The 24,767-nt window shown below is 38.2% G+C and overlaps 1 protein-coding gene and 1 long non-coding RNA gene across 2 annotated transcripts in view; one reads left to right on the top strand and one right to left on the bottom strand.

The window, feature by feature from the left end:
- LOC126373801 (6-phosphofructo-2-kinase/fructose-2,6-bisphosphatase-like) overlaps positions 1–24,731 on the bottom strand; it is a 29,822-nt gene extending 5,091 nt beyond the window's left edge. Inside the window, exons 1-6 of the mRNA XM_050020104.1 lie at positions 24,234–24,731; positions 17,731–18,086; positions 10,437–10,571; positions 8,822–8,982; positions 7,474–7,863; positions 6,188–6,409 (exon numbers count right to left, since the gene is read on the bottom strand). Of these exons, the coding sequence (XP_049876061.1) occupies positions 6,188–6,409; positions 7,474–7,863; positions 8,822–8,982; positions 10,437–10,571; positions 17,731–18,076 (1,254 nt within the window). The 5' untranslated portion in view covers positions 18,077–18,086; positions 24,234–24,731. The remainder of the gene's footprint in view (positions 1–6,187; positions 6,410–7,473; positions 7,864–8,821; positions 8,983–10,436; positions 10,572–17,730; positions 18,087–24,233) is intronic.
- On the top strand, positions 1,869–5,658 carry LOC126373919 (uncharacterized). The gene is made up of 2 exons (XR_007567373.1): positions 1,869–4,579; positions 4,651–5,658. It is a non-coding gene; the product is annotated as an uncharacterized LOC126373919 (long non-coding RNA).
- Positions 24,732–24,767: the final 36 nt, after the last annotated feature.

Genomic DNA, 24,767 nt, shown 5'->3' with positions numbered 1-24,767 from the left:
AGGCAAGTATCTACATAACCATAGCATGTGTTCGAATTTTTACTTTAACGGCTTCGCTTAGCAGCAAGCCTCCCCTTCGCAGTGTCTTGCCGTCCAATGACATGACGTCATCGAATCTGTTAGCGGTGTGTTTTCAACCCATGATAGTGACTTTGATTTTAAGATCATTATAGTTTCTACAGGGACAACAGCAGGTTTCAGTAGTAACTGTCAGTACTATTCAGAGGCGGAGGACAGGAGTCCTAGTACGGCTTTGAAATAAACTACTCTGGGCGCCATCCTACTCGCGTCACACAGAGTACTGCGGGGCGGAATGCAACAGGGAAACAACTCCACTATTTTTCCCTACAAAAAATAGCATGGAGAATGCTACACCGACAAGAGCGTGGCTGTTAAATTAATAATGACAGTTTCAACCAAATTTCGTGCCTACTTCGTCGCTCTTTAGGTGTGGTTATGCTGTTTAAAGGTTGATCTTTTTTAAGCTTTCCTGCTTCTTTGTTATATTTTTCAACTTCCTTATTACGTGAGAACTGATAAAGAGTATTGCGTGAACTGGTCGGTTATGCGCTCGACTGCACTCAAGGAAACTAAGTTACCCGCATTTCGTAACGATGCTATTTATAGGTACATAATGGTCTATTCTTGGTCTCCCTTCATTCTCACTGACAACATTGACCGAGCATTGTGATTACTTATTAAATTATCTACTATCTGATAACATCTCGTACTATTGTACATGTAAATAAATCTACCGGAAACCCACCTTTCTACATACTAATGACTTTTTTATCTTCTATCGAATGACTTTTATAAGTGTTATCAAACGCTAGTTTAAGTGTATCGATGACATCACACTTGTTTTGTCTATTGTTATCATTATAGTGATAATTATCATAATTATAAGTTGAAAATAGTGCGATAAAGTTGCGTGAAACATTTGTTATTTCCACAAACCGATTTAAGTATGAACTTCATAATTTGAAGCCTTTCGTCACTTCATACACATGCACAGTCGCCGAAGCTGAAATCGGCTAGGAGTACATGAATATACGCAATTGACTTTATACATTACAACAATATTAGTAATGTTAAATTTATCAATGTACTTATATTATATATTATATTTCTTTTTATCTCTAAAGATATCGTTTGTAAAAACAAAGAAATCACAATCACGATATTGCACTCCAAAATTCTCTTAAACCTTTAATCATTGTCGACAATCATGACATAAGTATAATAGATCGCTCATTCAAATAATAACCACCTATTGAAGGCTTAAAAAACGATAACTGGGCATCAAAAATTGATTTGATTTGTGACAAATGCATCCTTTTCATTGCCTCGGTCGTTGAAAGCCATGTGCTGAAGTTTTTCTTGCAGCTTCTTTTCCCCGGCTATACAGGTTGTGAGAAGCTGCAGTAAGTAGTTAGGTGGATGAGACGTTCCTTATGTATGTAAAAAATGACGATACCCATTTATTGCGTGTTAACACCGGCCCAGTGAGTTTCTTTCAGTCTGTCCAAGGTTAGCTGGAAGAAATCCCAATTAGGGATAAGCTCGCCTATGCTTTATCGGTAAATTATATGGAAATGTCCTTTGTATTTTAAAGCAATAAAGAGTACAAAAAAACGATGTTACCTATTGTACGTAGTATTATTCCCTATTCTATGCTACCGAATAAAGATATACATACATATTTGAATTTGAAAAGCCCGCGGTATAGTTGGAACATTTTATGTTAATTCGTATGTCCATTATTTTTATCAATACTTAATCCCACTTATCGGACTAAAAGGACCACACGTACGTTAAAATACGATAACGCATAGTTATTTTATTACCTACATTTGCCGAAGATATACATGTCGGAGTTAGTTATGAATAAAGAAGAGAAATTGATCAAATCGGAAAATACAATGAAGTTGCAACACTTCCATCATGAAGTTGCAACGCTCCGACGAAAGGTGGCGTACGAGCAGAGCGGAGTGAAGTCGGGGGAGTCACTACAGAGTCGTCGTGTCGAGCGGACGTGCACTGCCGTTATAGTCGGACAGTCTACCGCGAACCATCGTCGTGAACGGACGTGTCGAATAATTACGATCGGAACGTGGAGTGATATAGTCGCTCACCTATAACTTGTAGGGACGTCAAGAAAGTGTGATCGGAAAAGAGTACCTCGCACGTACGTTCACATGTCCCGATGATTCGGTCCGAATATAGGAACCATGGGTGGTGGAGGGCAAGTAGAGGGCGAGTAGCCCCTTCGCGCGTCCTTATGCGCGCTAGATAACGAGAGACTGTGTAACCGTTACGAATACCGTGACGTTGCCGTGAGTGTGTACCTTATGCTGTGACTTTATTTAATCGTGATACAAAAACTATGTGGAAGTAAATAAAATGATTGTGATACTGATGACGGCCATTATTGTCTTCTAACGCCCACTCTTCTAACGCCCACCCTCCATTATGATGATGATGATGATGATGATGATGATGATGATGTTACGCGACCGACCCCACTGCTACGACATCAGAAGCGGGATTAGTGGACTCGGATGAAGACAACGTGATGTGACGTTCACAGCAAGACAATGCAAGTTTCGATTATCACAATCAGAAGAAGATTATGATGATTATCACATTCGTGTGACCACGTGATGAAGATGTAGTGTCATGCCTGAATTTGGAGATGGACCTGACTTTGAAGTGACCTCGACCTTGTTAATGACCGGCATCACTACATGCCGTAAGATATGATGGCGTGAACATCAACAATATTTCCATAATGTGTGCAGTCGTGTTTGGAAATTATGGTACCTCAACTTGGAAACTGTTATAACGGTGAGTCGTTTTCATACTGGAACCTTATTGTTTTTTTACTTCATTGCTATGTGAATTTTCGTTTCTAATAATGAGGAAATTGATTTAAAATTAACTTGGAAATTACTATTTCCCTTTGTTTAAAAAGAAAATTGACGAGACATATTGTGTCAATCCGTGTCAATCATACCGCGTTTTCCAATCTGTTTTCATCATTGTCAAATCTTTGTATTTTGGTCTAAAAATATTTCGAATTGGTGTAGACACGCTTAACCTGCGTGATTAAAGTTGTATTTTCTCACTCCAAGCAAAAAGAAATTAATCATGACATGATAATTGAGTCTCGTTAAATAACGTGTTTTGTAATCTACCGTCATTCATCAAATCTTTCAATATTCAACATTCTTTATTGTAATCTTTTTAAACTGATTGAAAGAAAGTCATGTGAATACGATAATACAGTGAATTCTTTTGTTTCATGTCATAACTTGGTTCGGCAATTGGTGGATTGCAAGCGAGGATGAAAATGGCGCGGGCTGAGCCGTAGCCGTGTAAAGTGACGACATCATGGCAGCACGTTGTATACCAGCCGGACTTACTGCGCTGGTGCTGTTGACGACCTAAACTATGTCACAAGACCAGTGGTTGATCTTTTATTGGAAATTCTTATAAGTCCTGGTGAGTCGTATCTGTTTTACCTGATTTGAAATATGGGAAGTTGTAATAAGATACAAACGAACTTAGTGCAGAAAGTTCTCTTTTACTTTAGTTAAATTGGAAATTGTAATGAAGTGAAGTAAACATTGCGAAGTAAAATTATTTGGATCATGATTAAATGAAATAGGCTTAGAAAATGCCCGAAACAGAGTAAATCATTAGTGAGAAAATTGGAGCAAAACATTCTAAATGATGTTCATACCAAATCAGTAATTGTGTAAGTGCGGTAATATTTCCTCAAGGTGTTGGTCGTTACATTGTGACTTTATGACTTGTGTGTGAGAGAGCCAGGGTGCTCTGTCGTTTTGTGGTCGTGGACCAAGGTGGCCATCCCGGGAGGGGATGTTGTGACTTATGACTGTTTTGTAGCGTAACCGAAGTTTGGGGAGGAATATTACAGCCTGTTGTGCTTTGCAGTAGATGTGTAATGTTGGTTGATTTAATTGAGCAATGAAAGCTATGATTGACCTGTTTCGGAGCAACTCTGATAGGAAGCTGCGCACTTGTAGTGTTCGGGGCTGCAGCCACTTTTGTGCTGCTCGTCTTAGAAACTACAGGTATGCGGTCGAAGCCCGGATTTCATGTTGACTTTGTATTTGGCCATGACATTGTACCTGAATCTAAGTCATGTTGAACTTCGGTAGAATTAGTCAAACGAATTAGAAATTAGTGATGTAGAAGAAATTGTGTAACCCATTGACCTGTTTCGGAGCAACTCTGGTAGGGAGCTGCGCACTTGTAGTGTTCGGGGCTGCAGCCACTTTTGTGCTGCTCGTCTTAGAAACTACAGGTATGCGGTCGAGGCCAGGATGTCATGTTGACTTTGTATTTGGTCATGACATTGTACCTGAATCTAAGTCAAGTTGACCTCCGGTAGAATTAGTCGAACTGCATAAATTAGAAATTAGTGATATAAAAGAAATTGTGTAACGCATTGACCACTATTCTACCAACTAAAATGTAAAGTTTGTGTGCTAGCTGTGTTGAGATATCGTCACTTGGTGTAAGTGGCATGAGTTGCTGTCGCTCGATTTAGGTGGCAGTGACGACTGTGTTGAGATATCGTCACTTGGTGTAAGTGGCATGAGTTGCTGGCGCTCGATTTAGGTGGCAGCAACGACTGTGTTGAGATATCGTCACTTGGTGTAAGTGGCATGAGTTGCTACCGCTCGATTTAGGTGGTAGTGACGCCTGGTTGTGAGATATCGTTACTCAGCTGATTTTAGTGTAAAGAGTAATTGGATTTTCAAGTTTGGTTGTTTATGTGTGAATACTGGTCAATGGTCCGTGTATTGTTAGTTGATGATTTATCATGATGTAATGTGAGCTCATGTAGAGTCAAAAGTAGAGCTAATGTAGAGTCAAAAGTAGAGCTCATGTAGAGTCAAAAGTAGAGCTCATGTAGAGTCACAAGTAGAGCTCATGTAGAGTCACAAGTAGAGCTCATGTAGAGTCCTTTATAGAGTCTCATGTCAGGTCAGGAATGACCGAGCGACCTTGGATACTGTGCTGTGGTATATTGTTTCAGATTAACACACGAGGACGTGTGTCACGCAGGATGGCCGTGTCGGAGTTAGTTATGAATAAAGAAGAGAAATTGATCAAATCGGAAAATACAATGAAGTTGCAACACTTCCATCATGAAGTTGCAACGCTCCGACGAAAGGTGGCGTACGAGCAGAGCGGAGTGAAGTCGGGGGAGTCACTACAGAGTCGTCGTGTCGAGCGGACGTGCACTGCCGTTATAGTCGGACAGTCTACCGCGAACCATCGTCGTGAACGGACGTGTCGAATAATTACGATCGGAACGTGGAGTGATATAGTCGCTCACCTATAACTTGTAGGGACGTCAAGAAAGTGTGATCGGAAAAGAGTACCTCGCACGTACGTTCACATGTCCCGATGATTCGGTCCGAATATAGGAACCATGGGTGGTGGAGGGCAAGTAGAGGGCGAGTAGCCCCTTCGCGCGTCCTTATGCGCGCTAGATAACGAGAGACTGTGTAACCGTTACGAATACCGTGACGTTGCCGTGAGTGTGTACCTTATGCTGTGACTTTATTTAATCGTGATACAAAAACTATGTGGAAGTAAATAAAATGATTGTGATACTGATGACGGCCATTATTGTCTTCTAACGCCCACTCTTCTAACGCCCACCCTCCATTATGATGATGATGATGATGATGATGATGATGATGATGTTACGCGACCGACCCCACTGCTACGACATACATATAAACTTTTTTTATAAAAATTCATCCAGAAATATTAGAGGAACTAACCTACCTAACCTAACCAAGGATCTATAGTACAGGAGTAGTATTATTCCTTATCCTATGGTACAGAATCAGGGCTTTGCCTATAGATACGTAGTTAAGGATTATTTCGGAAAAGATTGGCCTAGTGGAAAAAGGGAAATTAGTCTTTTTTTGGACGTCAATCAAATGGAATTAACTTCTTAGCCAGAGAAATGACTGAAGCCTCGTACCTAGTAATTAAGTCAATAGCTTTATAAACATAAACTAAAATCACGACTATACCCCAATTGGGGTGATTAGAGGTACATCCATCGCAAGATGAACTAAGTACCTACTTATGAGGGTTAAATAGGAGAGTTACCAAAGTCCAACAAAACACTTACAGCATCCAATTCATTAAGCGCTCTCACGGCCCTCTTCGGTGCCCTGATCTCCGCAGCGGTTTGCTTGGTGCGCCGGAGTTCCGAAGTCCACACGGTCATCGGCTCGTGATTGGCCACCGCGTTGATGTGCTCGGCCAGCGCATGCGCGTACTGCTGCCCACGTGGAGATAACTGCGCGTCGCCTCCAATGCGTCCTAAGACGTTGTACTCGCTTTCGCCGTGCTGTTGAAATAGACAAAGCGACGGTTAAAGAACAGTTAGCCTTTTAGAATTGTCAAACGAGTAGAACCACTTGGAATGTCGGATTCAATCAAAAAGAACGTGTAAGAACCGAGGTGAATAATCTTTAGATTAAAAGTAATCAGAGAAACTTTCATAGCAATTTTAAATTATAACTTGCCAGGCGATGCAGGCTTATCTGATAAAAATAAACAAATAGCCATAAAAATAATAATGAGTATTACGCCAGCACGCCTACATAGTCACATACAATGGTGGCATACTCATAAATGTCTTACACGCCGCAACAGACATAAATAGAGTTAGCTATTATTTTTAGCGTCCTCACGAGAGAGGACGTTAATGATATTTTAAAAGTAAAATCAATCCAAGTTTGTAGATATTACTGCGATTGGATTGAGTCGGTTGCGAGCAGAATGCATTTTTGATGAAGGTTTAACCCTGTTTCACAGATTTACCTGGTCTTTTGAGATAAAAGGCAAAGTGGCATCATCTAGGTTTATCTACTTAGTGAAGTAACAGTTATCGATAACAATTTGTTTAAGTTTTATAAATTAAGTACTTAAGTATTTCAGTTTATCACAAAATCACAGTTTATAATTCTTACATAATCTCCCGACAGTGATCAAAATGGATAAAATACGCATGAAAGAAAGAAAGGAACATTTATTACTGCATGCATTTGCATGGGACCATACTCTATTGAGTATCAACTTGTTTTCCCAACCATGTTTGTTTTGACTAAGTATCTGATTATAGAATCTTATTACATTCCGTATCATACACTGTTTTAAGTTATGAAAAACAACTTTTATCATGGCTATTATTAAATGATAGCCGTATCTTTAAGTTCAACTAACGTGACTGTGATAAGGGGACTTTCATATTTCGAAAGGGGGAAGAAAGGTCTCCAATTCTATCCAACGCAAAAATACAGTCAGAGACAACCTGCAGGTCTCCTGACGCTTAATTAGAAGGGCTGGTCTCAAGTAAATGGGTACTTATGAGCCAAGAAGAATAAGTAGAGATAAGACATTCAAACTTACCCTTGTGAAGTAGAGGGTCTGTGGCATACCCCTCATGCCCGACAGGTACCCGAGGATACCAGACTCCTTCTGCCCTGCGACTTTGTGCGCTGTCACAGTCTCCCCCATATTCTCCACGCGGGCGAAGCTGATGTTCTCCAAATTAGCATCAATGGGCTCATATTGCCTCATGTAGTGCTCCAACTTCTTCCTCAAATCATCGACGGCTTCCTCCTCGCTCATCGCCTTGTAATCAGCGGAGTAATGAAGGATCTCAATGATGTTCCTCTCAAGTAGCTCCTGGTCCTCGCAAACGCACTCGATGAACAGAATCCTAAAGCCCATCTCACCGAGGCAGTAGTCGTTCAACTCCCGGCGCTGTTCGCGGGTAATGTTGGTGCCGTCGAAGATCTGAAACCGGCCAACTGTGTTTGAACAAACATTGAGTGCGTTCTTGACAAAAGAGGTCGCCTCCTACAGTTCTTGACAACATGTGTCTAAGGTTTCCCGGGTCATGTCTAGCGTCGATAATTAGTTTGCATTTGCAAGTATTCCGCGTAAACAGGATTTGCCTTATCTGAGTCATGTAGGAATGATTTCAGTACGTCATTATTAAAGTGTTAGATTCAAAACATTTCTGAGATAACCATTGACTTTAAGGGGAATTATTATTAGCTTGTGCGATGCAGTTGTAACGTTTAAAGTGATTAATTGGTAAGTCGGCCGCATCGGGAATGTTCAAAGTGCTCATGAATAACAACTTAATCAAGATCTTGTTTACGGATGCTGTCCAAGTGATAGATTATGCACCAACCAGTGAGGTAATGTTTTAGGAAGTAAATACTTCCTAATCTTGAGATTACCAAGATGTATTACAGTTTATCACATGACCTTTTTTATGAGGACTGACATAAACAACTTTCGCAAATGACCAAAAGGAGTTTTTGATAACCATAAGACTTTCAAAAGCGCTTCAGGCGATTCAGCGTAGGTACTTACATAAGTAATTGGCAACTTCGCTGCACCCAGTAATTTGCAAACAAGATTATGGTTTTTATATGCAAGAACCGATAGTCACCTCAATTTACATAATTACTGTCAATTGGGAGGAAACTTAATATTAAACAAGTCCTTATTTTACACAAATAATTGAGTACAGAATCTGGTCTGGAGTAATGGTATGCCCAAAACCTTTAAACACTTAAAGTGTTCCAAAGAAAGTGGTGAAAAGGTGTGCATCACAACGTAAACGGCATCATGCATAAAGAAGCTAGTTCAAGAATGCATCAAAGATGATGCGTAGGTACCTAGATGATCAGCTGTTTCGATTATCTGAACAGAACAAGTTTGCCAAATAAAGAATACTTACAGCAACGCTGTTCCCATCCTTGAGCCACAGCACGGCATCCTGCACAGCCTCGCTGGCGCTCTGCCGGCGGATAGCGGAGCCCTGCGCGTTGTCTGCGCGGAAGATGTCGTGGCTGCCATAGAGGGCCATGCGGCGGCGACGGTACTCGCTGCAGTCGAACACTGGAGACAAAGACAAAACATATGAGATGGAAATGTATGCCCCCTCCATCCTGAACCATAGGCCAAGATGGGTACACAGGACAGACATCGCAGTCGTAGTAGACCCCGGAAAAGACGGCGTGATGGTCTTGATTGTTGTCGATATAATTCGTTAGTGTAGTAAATATTTTAATGTACGGTATGTGAAGAATTTCATAGATAAGTAGAAAAAAAGCAAGCGTAGAATAGTCATTTAAAAATGAGATAAGCGAGAAATGAAATATAAATAGTTAAAAAGGTACGAAGGCGTGTCTGAGTTTGACACGTTTACCAGATAGTTTATCGACATTGGAATTACTTATATAAATCTTTGTGATTCACAGTGAGTAAACGTTAAATAATCTCTTGTTGTTATGAAATATGATACAGGTATGATACATTATCTAAACAGGCCATGATATTCGAAGAAACTAAGCATCTTGATTGATGAAGCCAGAGTAACAAGAACGATTTAATCTAAAACGATGTTATGTGCGCCGTTGTAAATATTATATACTGCAACTCAAGATCAACAGACGCCTTCATGCATGTAGGTCAAGGCATCATATAACAGGTTTCTCAGCAAATAACTTTACTTCACAGTTCCAGTAAACGGAAAATTCAGAAATTCAAATAGACCAAACTTTTAATTGTATTGTAAGCAATAAAGCGTCGAAAAGTGTCATGACAGCTCGCTTTACAACCTAGATAATCACGAAAACACTGGTGCAACAAAAACATGGTATTGCGACAGACATTATATAGAAAATATTAAAAATATAACGTTTAAGTAAACAATAACCTTAGCGCGTCGATTAGTAATGTAGAGTTGGCAAATAGAGTGTTGAATGTTTAACTTTCATAATCCGTTATATTGCCTATTCTAGGTACATTGTTGACATAGGAGCTAATTCAGCATTCATAAACCAGTAATGACGTCAAGAGACTTGCTTAGCAAGGTAAATGTGAAGAAACTGAAAGTGTAGAGTCCTTGAACATGCGAGAAGTAACGAAAACAAAAAGCTATGTATCTAGAGACTGGACAAGTAGATTACTCGGAGACAATTAATCGGAGACAAAATTAAGATCATGTTTGTAGTATTTTGAGCTATAAACGTTTCGTTTCGGACGTTTCGTTGTCTATAGACTGCAATGCTGCGATGTTACTATGAAAATGTGATACGCAGAAAGATTCAAATGAAGTCATAATATTTTTTTCTACAGCTCGTGATTATAAACATTTTTTGGATACTGCTAGACTCCTTAGGAAAGTTCAAGACTAGTCTAATCCAACGAGCGAGTATTTGATGACGATTGAAGATATTGATGAAAAAAGGGTTCTCAGGAAATCAGTCAATTCCGTGGTCTTCCGTGCCTACTCCAATATGACATAGGTGTGACCTTACGTATGACTGTGTTGACATTTTAATGCTAACCTTTAGTGCTTTCTCCATTCCAGTTGAGGTGCCTGGACAGGCGGTGAGCAAGCTGGCTCTTGCCCCTGGCGGGCAGACCAACCAGTACGATGAGCAGTGGCGCGAACTGGCTGATGCGGCGTGTGCGCAGAGACACTGTAACAATTGAAAATACCAAATTACTGAAGATTTTCAGTTTAAAGAAGAAATTACTCTGTATTTAGGTTCATTGATTGTTGAGGTAAGTAAGTACTTAGTCCGAAACTATTGGAACTTGAAAAGTACAGATGAGTAACAATAAGTCAAGATAGGTTACGGTCAATGAACTGTATAAGGAGTAAGTACGCAAGAATCATAGTATACTTACGAATGGGAAAATAAGTAAAAGACATAGTAAGTAAGCAAATAACATAATTATTGGAAATGTATCTATCTGATATAAATATACTGGGTTTTGTGTTTGACTAACGTTTTCCTTGAAAGTTATTCTGGATTTCCAAAAATTTTGACGGTTTTAAAAATAATGCCGACCCACTTCGATGTGACCCATCTCCGTCCTGTTAACCGAATTTCACTTTGCGGGAGTAAAAGTATAAAGTCCAAATGGAAGAAGATCATCAAATTGATTCATATTCATATATTTATTTGATTAATGAGTGATAGCATGCGTTGATTGATAATGTAACGATAAATGAGAGTAGGTATAATCAGATCATATCGGAACAGAAGATAAATCCGAAAATAGCTACGATACGTTCCGGCCAATTGTAAAGTACACTCAAGTTTATCATTCACTTGAAAAATTGAAGCAGATAACAGAAACTGTTAATAACCAGATTTTGAGTTAGTCAGGCCAAGGCAATCTGTCGAGATGTTACTACCGCAAGAATAGGCATTTACCTTAAAATAAGAATTATTATTACAACTGTAATAATAATGAACGGATAATATAATTTAAGCAAGTAATTGTAATTAATACATGCTGCATCAAGTTACAAAGTAGTCTTTAAATAGACTGAAGCTGATTAGGTATTTTATGTAGTACTATGTATAGCAAAGCTTTTATCAGACGTTTCGACCTTAGCTTCGCCTGTCCGAGTCAATAGATAACAAACTGTCATTTCATTGGACCAAAATATTCATTGAATCAACAGCCCACATAACATTATGATAAAGTTATTGTACTTTACACTGTCACTCGGTCTTTCTGATTACCGACCCCGCAGGCGTGGTCGACGATTTTCCTCAATCAGCGCTTATCGCTATCGACCCACTAGGGTCGATTAATTCTTTCAAGTATTTTTCCTCTCAGACGACGCCCTGAGCCGAGGTTCGCACCCAACTGGGCACCCTCAGGCCTGTTGTCTTAAATGTTGTACCGGGTGAGAGCCTTCAGCGCTCCCCATTTGTCCGACCAAGTAGTTAATGCCATCTGCGGCAAATCTACAATAAGTCACGTCAAAAAAGTTCATTCTGATACCATAACTCGATTGTTCGCCTTGAATTTCCGTAGTGCTTTAATGATGATACGTTCGTAATTATACAGCTGTTCTGGCACTAAACAATTGAAAAATCCGACCAATAAAAATGCCGCGCGATGGCGAGCCTTCCATTTGTTTCGTCCACACAACTTACGTCATGGTGTGCTTACTGCTTAGCATACCTAAACCCACATGTGACCTTAATTTTTATTTTTTGACGTGACTTATTGTAGATTTGCCGCAGATGGCATTAACTACTTGGCCGGAACCACATGTAACCGCAAACAAAGCAAAGGTTAGAGCCGTTTGCTTGTTTAATCTACCTGCACGTGTTATATTGCCGTACTATCTTACTTTCTATTGACTTTTAAACTAGATTGATGATAATAGAAACGCAATAACATCGTTTATAATTATCAGTTTTGTAGAAAATAAACTTTGTGGCCCCTTCGGTGCGCGTCGCGCTCTAGCCTATGGTCGAGCGTGCCAACTAAGTATATTGGACTTTGCCCCGAGCCACATGCTCAAAGAAATAAATGATCTCAACGAGCACCTAGCGATAAGTATTAACTTGATGATAGATAATCTGTGAAATTGAGATGCATGACTCTGGTTTTATGTTGATGATAATCAATATTGCGATGCGCAGGAGAGACAAAGACGAAGTATCTACCTACATGTATGCGCTTCGTTGACATTAAACAAAGCTCGTCATTGTTGATCCTGTTTGGGACCGGGATCAAAGTTGTTTGACCTTTTCGAGGTCTTCCATTCGATGTCTGCCTCGCCCTTTCATAACGAGCTGCGACTTTGTATAAATATGTTTTACTCTGATAATGTTCAGGGGGGTTATAATGGCTACATCGAAGCAATTCATCTAAAAAAGCAATATTGCTATTTGACATTTGTTTGCATTGCCCACTTACTTTTATTTGCGCAAATGTCAAATAGCAATATTGCTTTCTTAGATGAATTGCTTCGATGTGACCATTTTAACCCCCCAGATGTCATGACAGCACAATGGGACACGAGGAATTGTGAGAAACATACAAAACGCATTGTTTTGTCTTGGCTCTGGTGATTTCCACGTTTGTTAGTCTCATTAGATGTTGACATTTTACAGATATAAATGGAACGAAGAGGCGCGGTTTGTATTTTTAGAAAGTGATCTCAGTGGGTACGGCAACCATCCACCGGTTGTTTCCACGTCTCCTGTATTTATTGCTAATACATTATGAAGATAGGAAACAGATCTTTCCACCCACATTTACTTAAGATTGAAAAGGGAATGTAAAGTTAGTTTGGACACATAGAGCGGATGAAGGATAATAGGATTACGAAAGCAGTATACAAAGCGAAGGCTGGTGGTAGGGCTGGCAGAGGAAGACCTAGAAGGACGTACATTGACCAAATTGGAGATGTTCTTAGAAAAGGTTCAGTACGTTCTACTCTGAACCGGCGTGCGTGTATGAAACGATTGATGAATTTGGTGGAAGCAAGAGAAGTATGCCAGGATAGAAATGGAATTCCATAGTCTCTGCTTCCCCGGTGAAAATGGGCGTGAGTTTATGCATGTATGTGTGTTCACGAGTATAATGCCTATATTAATTAGCGCCTAAACTCGATATGTGTCTATCTCTCTCTATGGCACCTCGTTTGGTTGCACCGTGCCAGTTATAGAAGTCACGTTGGGAGCCACATGTCGCATTTGGACCACCGATAGATAAAACGATTTCGTTGACAAACTCACGGACAGTATTGGGTCAATTTCAGTCACATGTAGACTAAATAGGTACGTAGGTAGAGCAACATTAAGTACATTCATATTTCCCTTATCAAAACCCATTACATCGACGTAAGCCATAGAATTCTCATAAGAATGTGTTACGTATGAATTAATAATTTGGTAGGTATGTTATTTATACGAGTAATGGGTATTTTCCAGGCTACGTTCTTCAAACACAATATAAATGGCGCTGTAAACGTTTTAAATTTCATTGATAACAGACATAATAATATGCATCTTTTATCCTAGTTTTTGGGTATAAATGATGACCCTTTTTATTACACCTCCGCACAATTACATCTTCAACCTAATATTACCTTGATCAAAATAAAAGAAGCAATATATAGGTAGCAACATAATTCTATAATGTGAACCAAATATCAAGTAATAACTCTGACACCAGGGTTGATGAGGTTGGTAATCCACCTCACAATCCACACGATAGAAGAAGAAGATCAAGCAAAAATTTGTTTTTACACATGCTTCTGTCATTACTTTGTATTTAGGAATAATTATGTACCCGAGTAACGAGAAGCAGGTAATTATCACATTGAAGCTGTACGACGCCATATGTATTGCTTTTGGTGAACGTAGCCTGGAAAGTCTTGGAAGTATCCCAACGGTAAAAGGAAAATTGTTAGCATTATGATTCAACAGTCCAAGAATACAGCTGATGCATTTTAATCAATGGACAACGATAGATTCCATGAGGTCTTCCCGTGATGATCGCAGTCAGATGTTTACTTACTGACTTTCTAACGATCTTTCCTATTGACGTACATGGTTAGAAATGACCTATGAACATTGTTATGATTATGATCGTAAATGTCTTCGAGATAATTCTCTACGATACGCTTGTTTGTCTTATATAAGCTTATTGATTTCACATTATCAATTCAACTTCAATTAAAATGTATCAATTAACACCATTTCTTTTTCGAAAACATGATAGGTATCTACTCAGTTTGTAATTGCTAAAATAAACAAAGTGCTTTAAAATTAGTCATTGTACCATAAAGACATAAAAAAATGAGACGACATGACTTATATCTAACAAGTCCATTATAAAAAAAGAACAATAAAATATAACAAAGATAGTATTAGGCTAAGACCTTGGTATTTGATACGTTAGGTATATTGTGTACCTTTACTATCAAAACGTCAACTAACGCCCACTCTTGCGCAAGCTCGTCAATTTTGTAGGTTTACGTACACTATCGTCAATTGATACGCCCTCAAAACAACTTTATCTCTAACTTGAGTAACAGCAGTTCGAATGATGTCAATGAAGTTCTCGAACCAAATGGCATTCACAACGACAAGAGTATCAACATATTTCTAAATATTAAGTTGATTTTCTTGTTTTAGACTCTTATACTTATGGAACTTACTTAAATATGGAAAGTTTTTCCTTAATTTTAAATATTCTGCTTCATAATAATTAGGTATTTTAATTGCTGTTATGTTCTGTAATTAGGTGGACATTCGTTTATTTCAGTACTCCACCAATTATACGCATTAGGAACACCAATTTGCAGAGCATTAACTCTATTGCAGCATTTGTATTTGTTTCTTTCTTGTTTGAATCTGTTTCAACTTCACGTTGCTTGATAATAAGTGTAAACAACTTTATTATTTGCACTGGTTGATAGTAGCATAGCAACTCGCGGCAAGCGATAAATCTACTGGGGGCAGGTACATTCGCGAAGATAATGCCTGAACAACACTCCGCAATCTGGCGCACAAACTAATTTTATCTATCGTTTTTATGTTGCTATGCGGTTTCGTCATCAACATTGTGTAGTATATTATCATCTTTATTATAAACATTACGTAATACCTATAAAATAGCTTTAAGTTATTCATTATTAGCATTTGTTACATTAGATGCGATTGTTTGTTGAGCGGATTGGCCTCCGGGAGGCGTGGCACCTACGTCACTAGCACCGCGATGTGAGCTTATTATTCCGTTTTGAATGTTAACGAACTGACTTGCGCAGGCGCCGACATTTAAAATCAGCTTTTTTATCTGTGCAAAAAACTAAAAATACAGGTTTTTGAGGCATTAGCCCAAGAAGTGCCGGATCTTTTGTGAAACTGTGAAACCTTTCTGGACTTGTATTGTATATTAATAAGACCGATTCTAAGGTCGGGGTACTACGTAACATTGTTTTTACATTTCGTCACGCCACGTTGATATACAACGATCTTTGACTTGTTCACTATCGTTATGCCTATTCATGCCTGGAAAAGTACTCTTACAAAATATTAAACAATGGATAGAGAAAAACATAGCAGTTTATTGAAAGGAATTAATTCCCATGGCAATATTATTTTAACCTCAATTAAACACAGTGGCTCTTAAGAATAATAAATGTCTTAATGGAAGGAAGGAAGACGTCATCTCAGTTATTTTAGTTCACGGTCCAGAGTCCAAGCATGAACTCCCGGTTGACGATATTGAATCGAGCGAGACGTCCGAAGGCAATTGACCGGATCACTAACAATCGGCGACTCTGTCGTCTGCAATGGAACTGTGTTCCTTTTAATGCAGTCTGTCACTTCCTCTATTTAATAATTACGCATCTTTACCTATTTCTACGTTCGCGACGCCTTTGAACTTTTTATTACTTTTACTTAACATTTCTCACAAGAATTTATTGATATGATAAATAAGGGATTAACGAAAATACTATCAAAGTCCGATCACGTTTAGATTGCATGTTCTACGCATGAAAGCTGGCGAGAGTTAGCGTATCGAGTCAGACCGTGCGGTGACCAAATGCTGCATTTGGCACTGCGCCAGTATGTTACAGCCAGGGAGCAAACGATGTCACGGAGTATTCCACGACCATTGCCCATCTTCAATTTGAACTCATTGGCCAAATCGTGACGAAATAAAACAATCCTATTTATGTGACATCATTCATCGAACAGGTTTCACGCACATTTTTGTGACACAAGCGATGCGATGCGATACTACCTACCTTACGCGATAACCTTAGTGTCGTTGCCAAAATTAATGTAAACCGACCGAATCATACTTGCCTAACCTGTATATATGTACCAAGGCAAAGACCAAGAGATTATTTTTGCAAAAGTTTGGTTTCATTTCCGCAGAATTTCATTTCAGTCAAGTACATCATCATATTTGGCTTCTTCGAATTTGTTTGGCATATACTTTATGAAGTTGTCCATGATTTGGTCGAACGCCAACTAGTTTAATTTGTGAATTCTATTTTCACTTGTACTTTGTACCCGTGATAATTTATTATCCGACTATTCGAAGAAAACTGTTATTCGGAGTGATGTTTACACACTAAGATTTAGAACCTATTTAGACCTGCTGGAAAATTTCGCCTTTGCGGTTTTTGCCCAATAGCAAATAATAAAAGTACTTACTGTTAAACATGAAGTGAACATAATTCTAAATACTACTAGCAAATATTTTATTCATCAATTCACAAATGACCTTACAAGACTGAATAGGAAATCATTGTACTTTACGGAAGCAACTAGCATTCACTTTTCTTAAATTTGATTCAACTTTAAGGAACGGTATGGAAGTACTAAATATAAACAGTTCAATGTTAACGAATGTAAAGAATGAACAAAACATAAACATAGATGGTTCATTATTTTGATTGTTGAAATGCAAATGCGAGTGACTGTTGGTATTAAAACAACGAGTTACCATTGCAATGGACCCGGAAAAACACCTGATATGAATGACGCGGATTGTTATGGATTGTTACGATACATTGACTCGATTGTAGAACACTTTTGTTGGGCCCACGGCAAAGTTGGGAACCATCTAGAAATTCACAAATGAACCGGGTCAATGACACTTCTGAGAAGCTTTCACTGAAAAGGTCTTGTCCTCAATGAGCATTTTGTTTTCAGTCATCAGCCGCAGAAGGCCAGCTCGTGAAACTCATTTAAGCCGAGCGTAGAAAACTTGGCCAAACCTAACCGTGTTAACGTCTCTTGCGGCAGTCTAAGACAGTGATTTCCAAAACGTGAATTAAAAATTGGTAAAAAGAAATACCTGACGCCAATGCTCCGTGGAGTGCTTTCTCCTTGTCTTCCATCATGGCGTGGGCAGTGCTAGCTCCGGGGGCCATCACTATTCTTCTCAAAGATGGTCTTCTGGCTAAAGCGACGACGATGTGTCTAACGCGGTGCTGCTGCTGCGGTTTCCTGCGGCGCGTGCGCACTCTGTGAAGGCCTGAAGGCGACTGGCTCCCAACGCCGGCGGTTATCACGACCCGGCTCTTATCAGCTCCGCGGCAGTGATTGCCGACCAACCATATGATGGCCGAGTAGATTTTGCAGTATATCAACCAGAAATATGTATACCAATCGCTGTGAGGCTGAGCGCTGAGCAGCGCCATCAATAGCGATCTGGAACAAACGATCACACCTTCACTTGATATTACACCCATTATGATAGCTGTGGATGAACAAATGACAACATTTACATGAATATTACGTTAGATATTTGTGTCAGTAGTGTTATGTAAATGAAAGGGAGATAATTCCAGAAGAACGCTAATAGGTTATGCTTCGATAATATACTTTTTAATTATAAACAAAACGTTAAAAACCAACAACAGAATGCCTTTTATATAACTAATTACAACAGATATTAACTGGCGTCAATGGGTTAAATTGATGCCTTTGTAATAATGCTTAATTGGCAACGAATTTGCGGTTTGAAGGCAATCCGGCAACCTCAAAGTGATGCTAATAAAGCAATTGCTGATCTTTTTATTGATGTTAATGAAAACGAGCCAAGCCAAAGTCTAAACTCTTATAATAGATATTATGAATGACACAGCGGCTAGAGGGCATAATCAAATGCATTGTGATTGCCAAGAAGATTTGATTCTTTAGAAGACAAAAACCCTATGAAGATTATTTCGAAGAACTTGAAAATGGAATCTACATTGGGAAGGAAAATAAATTCGAAAATGAAATCATTCATTACCTATTTTTCCCGTCGTCATGGCGTTAAATAAAACAAAAGAAAAATAATACAGTGAGAAATATTACCTAACCATTAATTTCCAATTATTTCATCCGCCATTTCTGTTGTGGTTATGGGTTTTCTTTTCGTGATCGTTACGAATGCGGTGAAATTATTCACAGGATGATCAAACATGGCGTGATAGCCGTGGTCATGTTTCATGAATTATACGTAGACCGCCATGCGCCATTATTGTTGTCACATTCTAGGGGGAAAATTACAGTCGTGATCGGCAATTACCAACCTTATCATTGCTTTTTATTGGAAACCACGTATGCACCTTTTTGAAAAATCACATTCCGATGTAATTTTTGTTAATAAAACCTCGCAATAGACAAGCTCGTTTCATGTAGGTTATTTTTTAAAATTTAGGGCCTTAATTTTTACACGGAAGAAAATAATTAAAAAAATCGAGGAAATCACATTAGAATGTGATTTTTAAAAAGACACTTATGTGGTTTTCTCTACAACACATCGCACATCTAGTTCTTAAAAGTCATATATGTCAAAAAATCTGAAATTGAGTGACTTAACTTAGTAATTAACGTAGATATGGCAAAATAAAAATCGTTAAAGCGCTCTACTGTAAAATTTAAAAAATTACCTAGATGTACGACATGTCTTTTCAGTTTTTATAACTACAGAGAAACTTTTCCTTCGTCTTTACAGTAGTTATGTATGCCAAGAAGACAAAAGCTGTTCATTATACCTAATTATACCTATCAAGACAATGGTTTTGCCGGAAAAGTTTTTCTTGGCAGGTTGTGTTTAGCTGCAAACGTGTTTTAATTGACAATGAAAATTCTTCCACTGTACTCACCAAGGAATCTTGAATGAGAATTGCGTCATCGTTTACATAAACAATGAACGTATCTACTTAATCCAGAATAGTTTCTTTACTTATATATTTTTAATTCGCTGGACAAGTGAAATGCATAATTCATTGAGGCTTGTTTACTTCCTTTGTTTCAACGCTTACGTCTGCAGTTTTGCATTAAAATGCAAGTAGAATACGCATTTAGAACAAACTAGGGCAAGACACTTGAATAATCGTGATTAGTCTGAAATAGGCAATAAAGGTTCTTACATATTCTACAGCGGTTGATGAAACTATTGCAAATATTGTAATAGAACTGCAGGAGGATGCGACTGGTGAAATTTTGTACCGGGTGAGAGCCCTTAGTGCTCCCCATTTGTTCGGCCAAGTAGTGAATGCTATTTCCGACAAATCTAAAAGTCACGTCAAAAACAAAGAAAAATTGATGCGACTGGAAGAAATAAATGATCGAGGTAAATGAAACGGTTTTGCTTTGTATTGTGTTATTACATCAATGATTGAATTGGTTTAGATTGTGTCGACGTCGATATTAAGAAATATTATCCTAGATACAACATCTTCGTAAAGGCAATAATACATTTTGATAACGATATAATGACCCTTTGGCTTTGAACATAAAGGTATTCGGTTTGTGTGTGTCCTGAGTCCTGATCCCTAAAAATCAGTAAGTAAACTGTTTTTTTCTTTCACATGTCTTAATTCTTATACATAGTATTCTTGTTGGAAAAAATCTGTCCGTCGTTTCATTTGTCGCTTTCACCCACGAAAAGTTTCACTTTTTTGACGTTTCCATTGCATAGTGAATATAAGTTTATCCATGATATTTAAGCACATTGAATAAATTATTCTGATATAAATAATAAACAAGATTGCTGTAATGTTCAGCTACGGTATAAAGGATCTCATTTCATGCTTATTGCATTAGCATTACCTTATGTATTAGCCTTGTGTACCTTCAATTTAGATTCCATCGCGATTTGAACACAATGTTGGCACACAGTTTGGATTTTGTAGTCCATTTCATCCAAAGGTTGCCTGGAAGAAATTACTACCTTTTAGTAAGGCCGTCTTTTGTACTTTTTTTAATTTCTATTCCTCTGTTGTATGTTCCTTTTTTGCTATAACGGATTGTGTATTGTATTGTTTTTTTACAGTATTAGGTAACAAAGTTATATAGGTATTGATTTTAAAATGTTAAGGTGCATTATATGCATATTTTTCATATCAAACTTGCTTCATCTTTCGCCCAGCAACCTTTTTTAAACAATAACATTTTCGACTTGTTAAACAACTTGATAGCCTTGAAATTTAACAGACCAAACAATTATTCTTATTGTTTTCAAAACTGGAAATCAACCACCTGTGTTAATTATATTAACATAACATTAAGTATTCCGTTTTGCTGTAGGCACCTACCATATAAATACAAAAAAATGTGATCATAGTTCTGTATTTGAAATTAGCTGAGTCGTAATTGTATTTACTAAGTATCCTCATAATACAAACACAATACACGCACAAAGGTAAAATAGAATGGAAGAGAGGAAGAAGAAGACCAAGAAGAGCTTACGATATCAAATTAAACAAAAGGCGAACGTCGTGTCTTACAAAGAAATCAAAGAATGGGCTTTGATAGGTACGAATGGAGAATGCTATACAGACAAGAGCGTGGCTTTTATATTAATTTTGATGACCCTCATACTATAGGCATCTAGATGTATTGGTCAGGGATGCAAAGAAAAAGAAATGTTCGACTTACGGCCTAGTACTGAATGCCTTGCGTTGCAACTCTACAAAAGTATTGTGAACACAAAAGAAAAGATAGACAGTTACTACACACGTGATTTTTGGTAGAGAAGAAGTAAGAAAAGAAGATAGATAATAACATTGTAGACAGATGGTAACTTAGCATAGATAATTATTTCCTCCATAATATTATTTCGCAATAGATATTTTCAAGAACCATTGAAACTATTTGAAACACGTGTGAAAATTTTCCAAACAAAAGATCCGTTTCAGCAAAGAAACTACCTAAGGTCATAACTAAATTATTATCTTGTCTTGTGTTTGGAAAATTTTGTTGGAACCTGTCGAATGATTATGCACTAGACGCGAGTATACATGAGGTTAATTAATTCAATAACTGCCCTCAATCAACTCAGATAAACGAATAATTAGACACCTATAAATCAAAGTCCGTGAGAATATTCTACAAAAATCAGACAACATTTGAACATTGAACGCTGAAAAAACCAAGATAACCAAGAAGAGTGTAATAAGTCACACGACCTGTTTTTCACATGCATTTCTGTCTCTATTTTCTCTAAAACTTTCAATGTGTTCACTTAATTTGCAAATAGTTATATTATATTATAGTTCTCAATGCGTCGTCAATTCGTTTCTTGTTTTATTGTTAATTTTTTCGGCACAGCTAAACCACGGATAATAAAAAGACACATCATTCTCATTGTCGTCTTCGGGATAAATTAAAATTGTTTATTAATCTAATGATTTATGACTAGTGTTATCATGTCAACGTTATATACTTACCTTTTTTTTGACGTGACTTATTTTAGATTTGCCGCAGATGGCATTATGTGAGAGGAAAAATATTTGAAAGAAGTCGTCGACTACGCCGCCGGGGTCGGTATCGGGGTTCTGAAGTGTTTGGTGTCGCGAGCTGATTGGCTACGTTACATACCAAAGGCAGGTGAAAGGCTTTACATGTTATATCAGTAGGTACTCAAGTAAGTAGTAGAACCCGCCGCAATGACCATTGGACTGAGCAGTAGAGGATTCGATGTCATAGTACGGTTGGCTAGGACATGTTCAACATGTGACATGGCCTCCCATCAATTTCCACGTGAAGTCATGCTCGGACTGATTGAAAAATCCCGATTCTACCTAGCGAGTGTTCATTGCTCCGAAGTAACAAATCATTAGACAATTTTGGCTCGAACTCTCACATTCTGCAGCCAGATTTGTCTCCAGGGCGTCTGGAGGATATATTTTACGCAAACGAGTTAAAATCTAGTGATTTGTGCCAATGTTTTTTTGCACATCGGACCATTTTCTCATACAGCTGTAAGTAAATATGTCTAGCTCTATAATGTTTCGCATAATGTTGCTATTTTAAAAGCACATAAGTTTTTTTACCGACTTCAAAAAAAGAGGAGGTTCTTAATTCGTCGGGATATTTTTTGCTTTTAAGTAAGTCTATATTAATTCTTAGTAAATTTTATTCAAAAGTTTTTTCGTTGAAAATATTGACTTTGCTTGATTTGAGTTGTGTTCAATTCACTAATTAGTTTTTGTGTCATTTAATCAGTGATGACGTAAATGTTTACATAATAGCTTAACGCAAATATCGGTTTATGAGTATCTTTATACTTTTCTGGGATGTTCTCATCACAGTACGTACAACGTGCCCGCTCATTAGCACTTGTGTCTTCTCGAACTGATAAAGTGCCAATAAAACCTCTCATTCATATCAAAGTAGGTTCATTGCTATAGACAGAGTTTAAGCGAGAGGAACGGAATATTTCTGGAACTTTCTTTGACAGCTTCCAACAAGAAACTGGTAATAACCAGATAAAACTAGTTTCAAGGCGAGTTTCGAGGTTTTGCAACACTGAAGCTCAGTTTAAAGCTGTTAGATAAGCAGTGATGTCAACATGAAAGTTATGTTGACTGCAATATTTTGATGTGTTTTTTTATCTCGTACTATTGTCATTTGTTTGTTTACAAAAGGGCTTATCAATTCGGTACTATGGAGAACAAAAATCGACAAATCAACGAAGATAATAATAATAAATTCTCCTCATCAAAGTGTGCCGCAAGGGCGCATCCTTGGGCTCAATTTATTAAGTGTGTACGGACGTGGGTCGCCCGAAGTCTTCAATCATATACGTAGTTAAGAAGAGTTTCTTCCAGAGCTTGAATAATAAAAGCATAATACAGAGTTGATGAATGCCACCGAAAATGCTGTCCGAGTGGCAAAATACTGGGCTGAAAAAATCTGAATGCCATCGAAACGACAAGAAAAAGAATACAGAGTTGCCTTTGTGATACTGACCACTGCAGTTGCGCTTGTCTGTTTGCCTGCATTGCGAATGTGAGGCTGTGTTGTGAATGTATTCTAATAATACTACCTGATTTTGCAATAACACATGCACAAGAGATAACTAGAGCATGAAAGTTGCAAGGCTGGGCATTGTAGACGTTCCCTTTGTTGTATTCGGGTTTTATTTTAAATGCAGGTTCGTAGAAATGGCGCCCACACAAAAGGTCTTTAAACTCTGATCTTGCGTAGTTGCATGGTTACTTAGAATGCATTTGGATTAGTATGTAATACGCTTCTATGTAACAGAATCAACGTGTAAACAATTCTTCGTAAAGTTTTCCTCTTCATATTGGCTTTCGGAGTCTGGTTGATTATATTTTATAATCTATACATTTTATACGGTTAGTTTATTTATAAGTACATGGCCTTACCTAATGCTTCAGGATGATTAATATTATTAACCTTAAAGCAATGTTGGTTAGTGCAATGAGTACAGATAACTGTTGATTTATACTTACCTACATTGTTTGCATATACTTACTAATGTTAGCTATTTATCATTCGTTTATTTAGATGACTTTGTTAGTTCCCCATGCAGGTGAAAGTTGCTGTATGTCTCACCTGGCTCGGAAGCTAAATTCTGCCTTCGCAGTAGTGGTCAGATGATGTGTGTCGTATGAAATGTACTAGATCGTGGCGCATAGCAGTGCGCCCGTGGATAGCTATGAACGTTTCAATACACATTCGCAATAAGTCCAATAAAACGTCCGGACACAATTTCTTAACCAAAATTCTCCCCCAACATCGCACAGGGGTTATCACACAGTAGTTATACAGTTTTGTAACAGTCCTCGCGCCTTCTAGATAAAAAAAAACTGGCGGAACAGCGTGCAGGCGTTGTTTATTTCACTCCGGATCTTATTTTGCTCATTGTAACGGTATTTTAAACGAAACTTTAACTGTTTTTTGCCGTTTGGTTGAGGTTTATTTAGTGATTTTGTGCTGTTTACGCAGTGCGGTGTCGTACGTTGCGTGATAACGTGGACTGTTTGGCTGAGCGAGGCGAAAGCGCGACGGTGGAAGGGAGCGTAGCGGCCGACAAACGAACTTCGTGTGACATCGATTGTTGCTCGGCTGCCTTCGTGGACACGCGGG

The sequence above is a fragment of the Pectinophora gossypiella genome, chromosome 16 (assembly GCF_024362695.1).
Source record: "Pectinophora gossypiella chromosome 16, ilPecGoss1.1, whole genome shotgun sequence".
Taxonomy (NCBI): Eukaryota; Metazoa; Arthropoda; class Insecta; order Lepidoptera; family Gelechiidae; genus Pectinophora; species Pectinophora gossypiella.
Note: the sequence above shows the minus strand (reverse complement) of the source record. Positions and strands in the feature narration are given on the sequence as shown.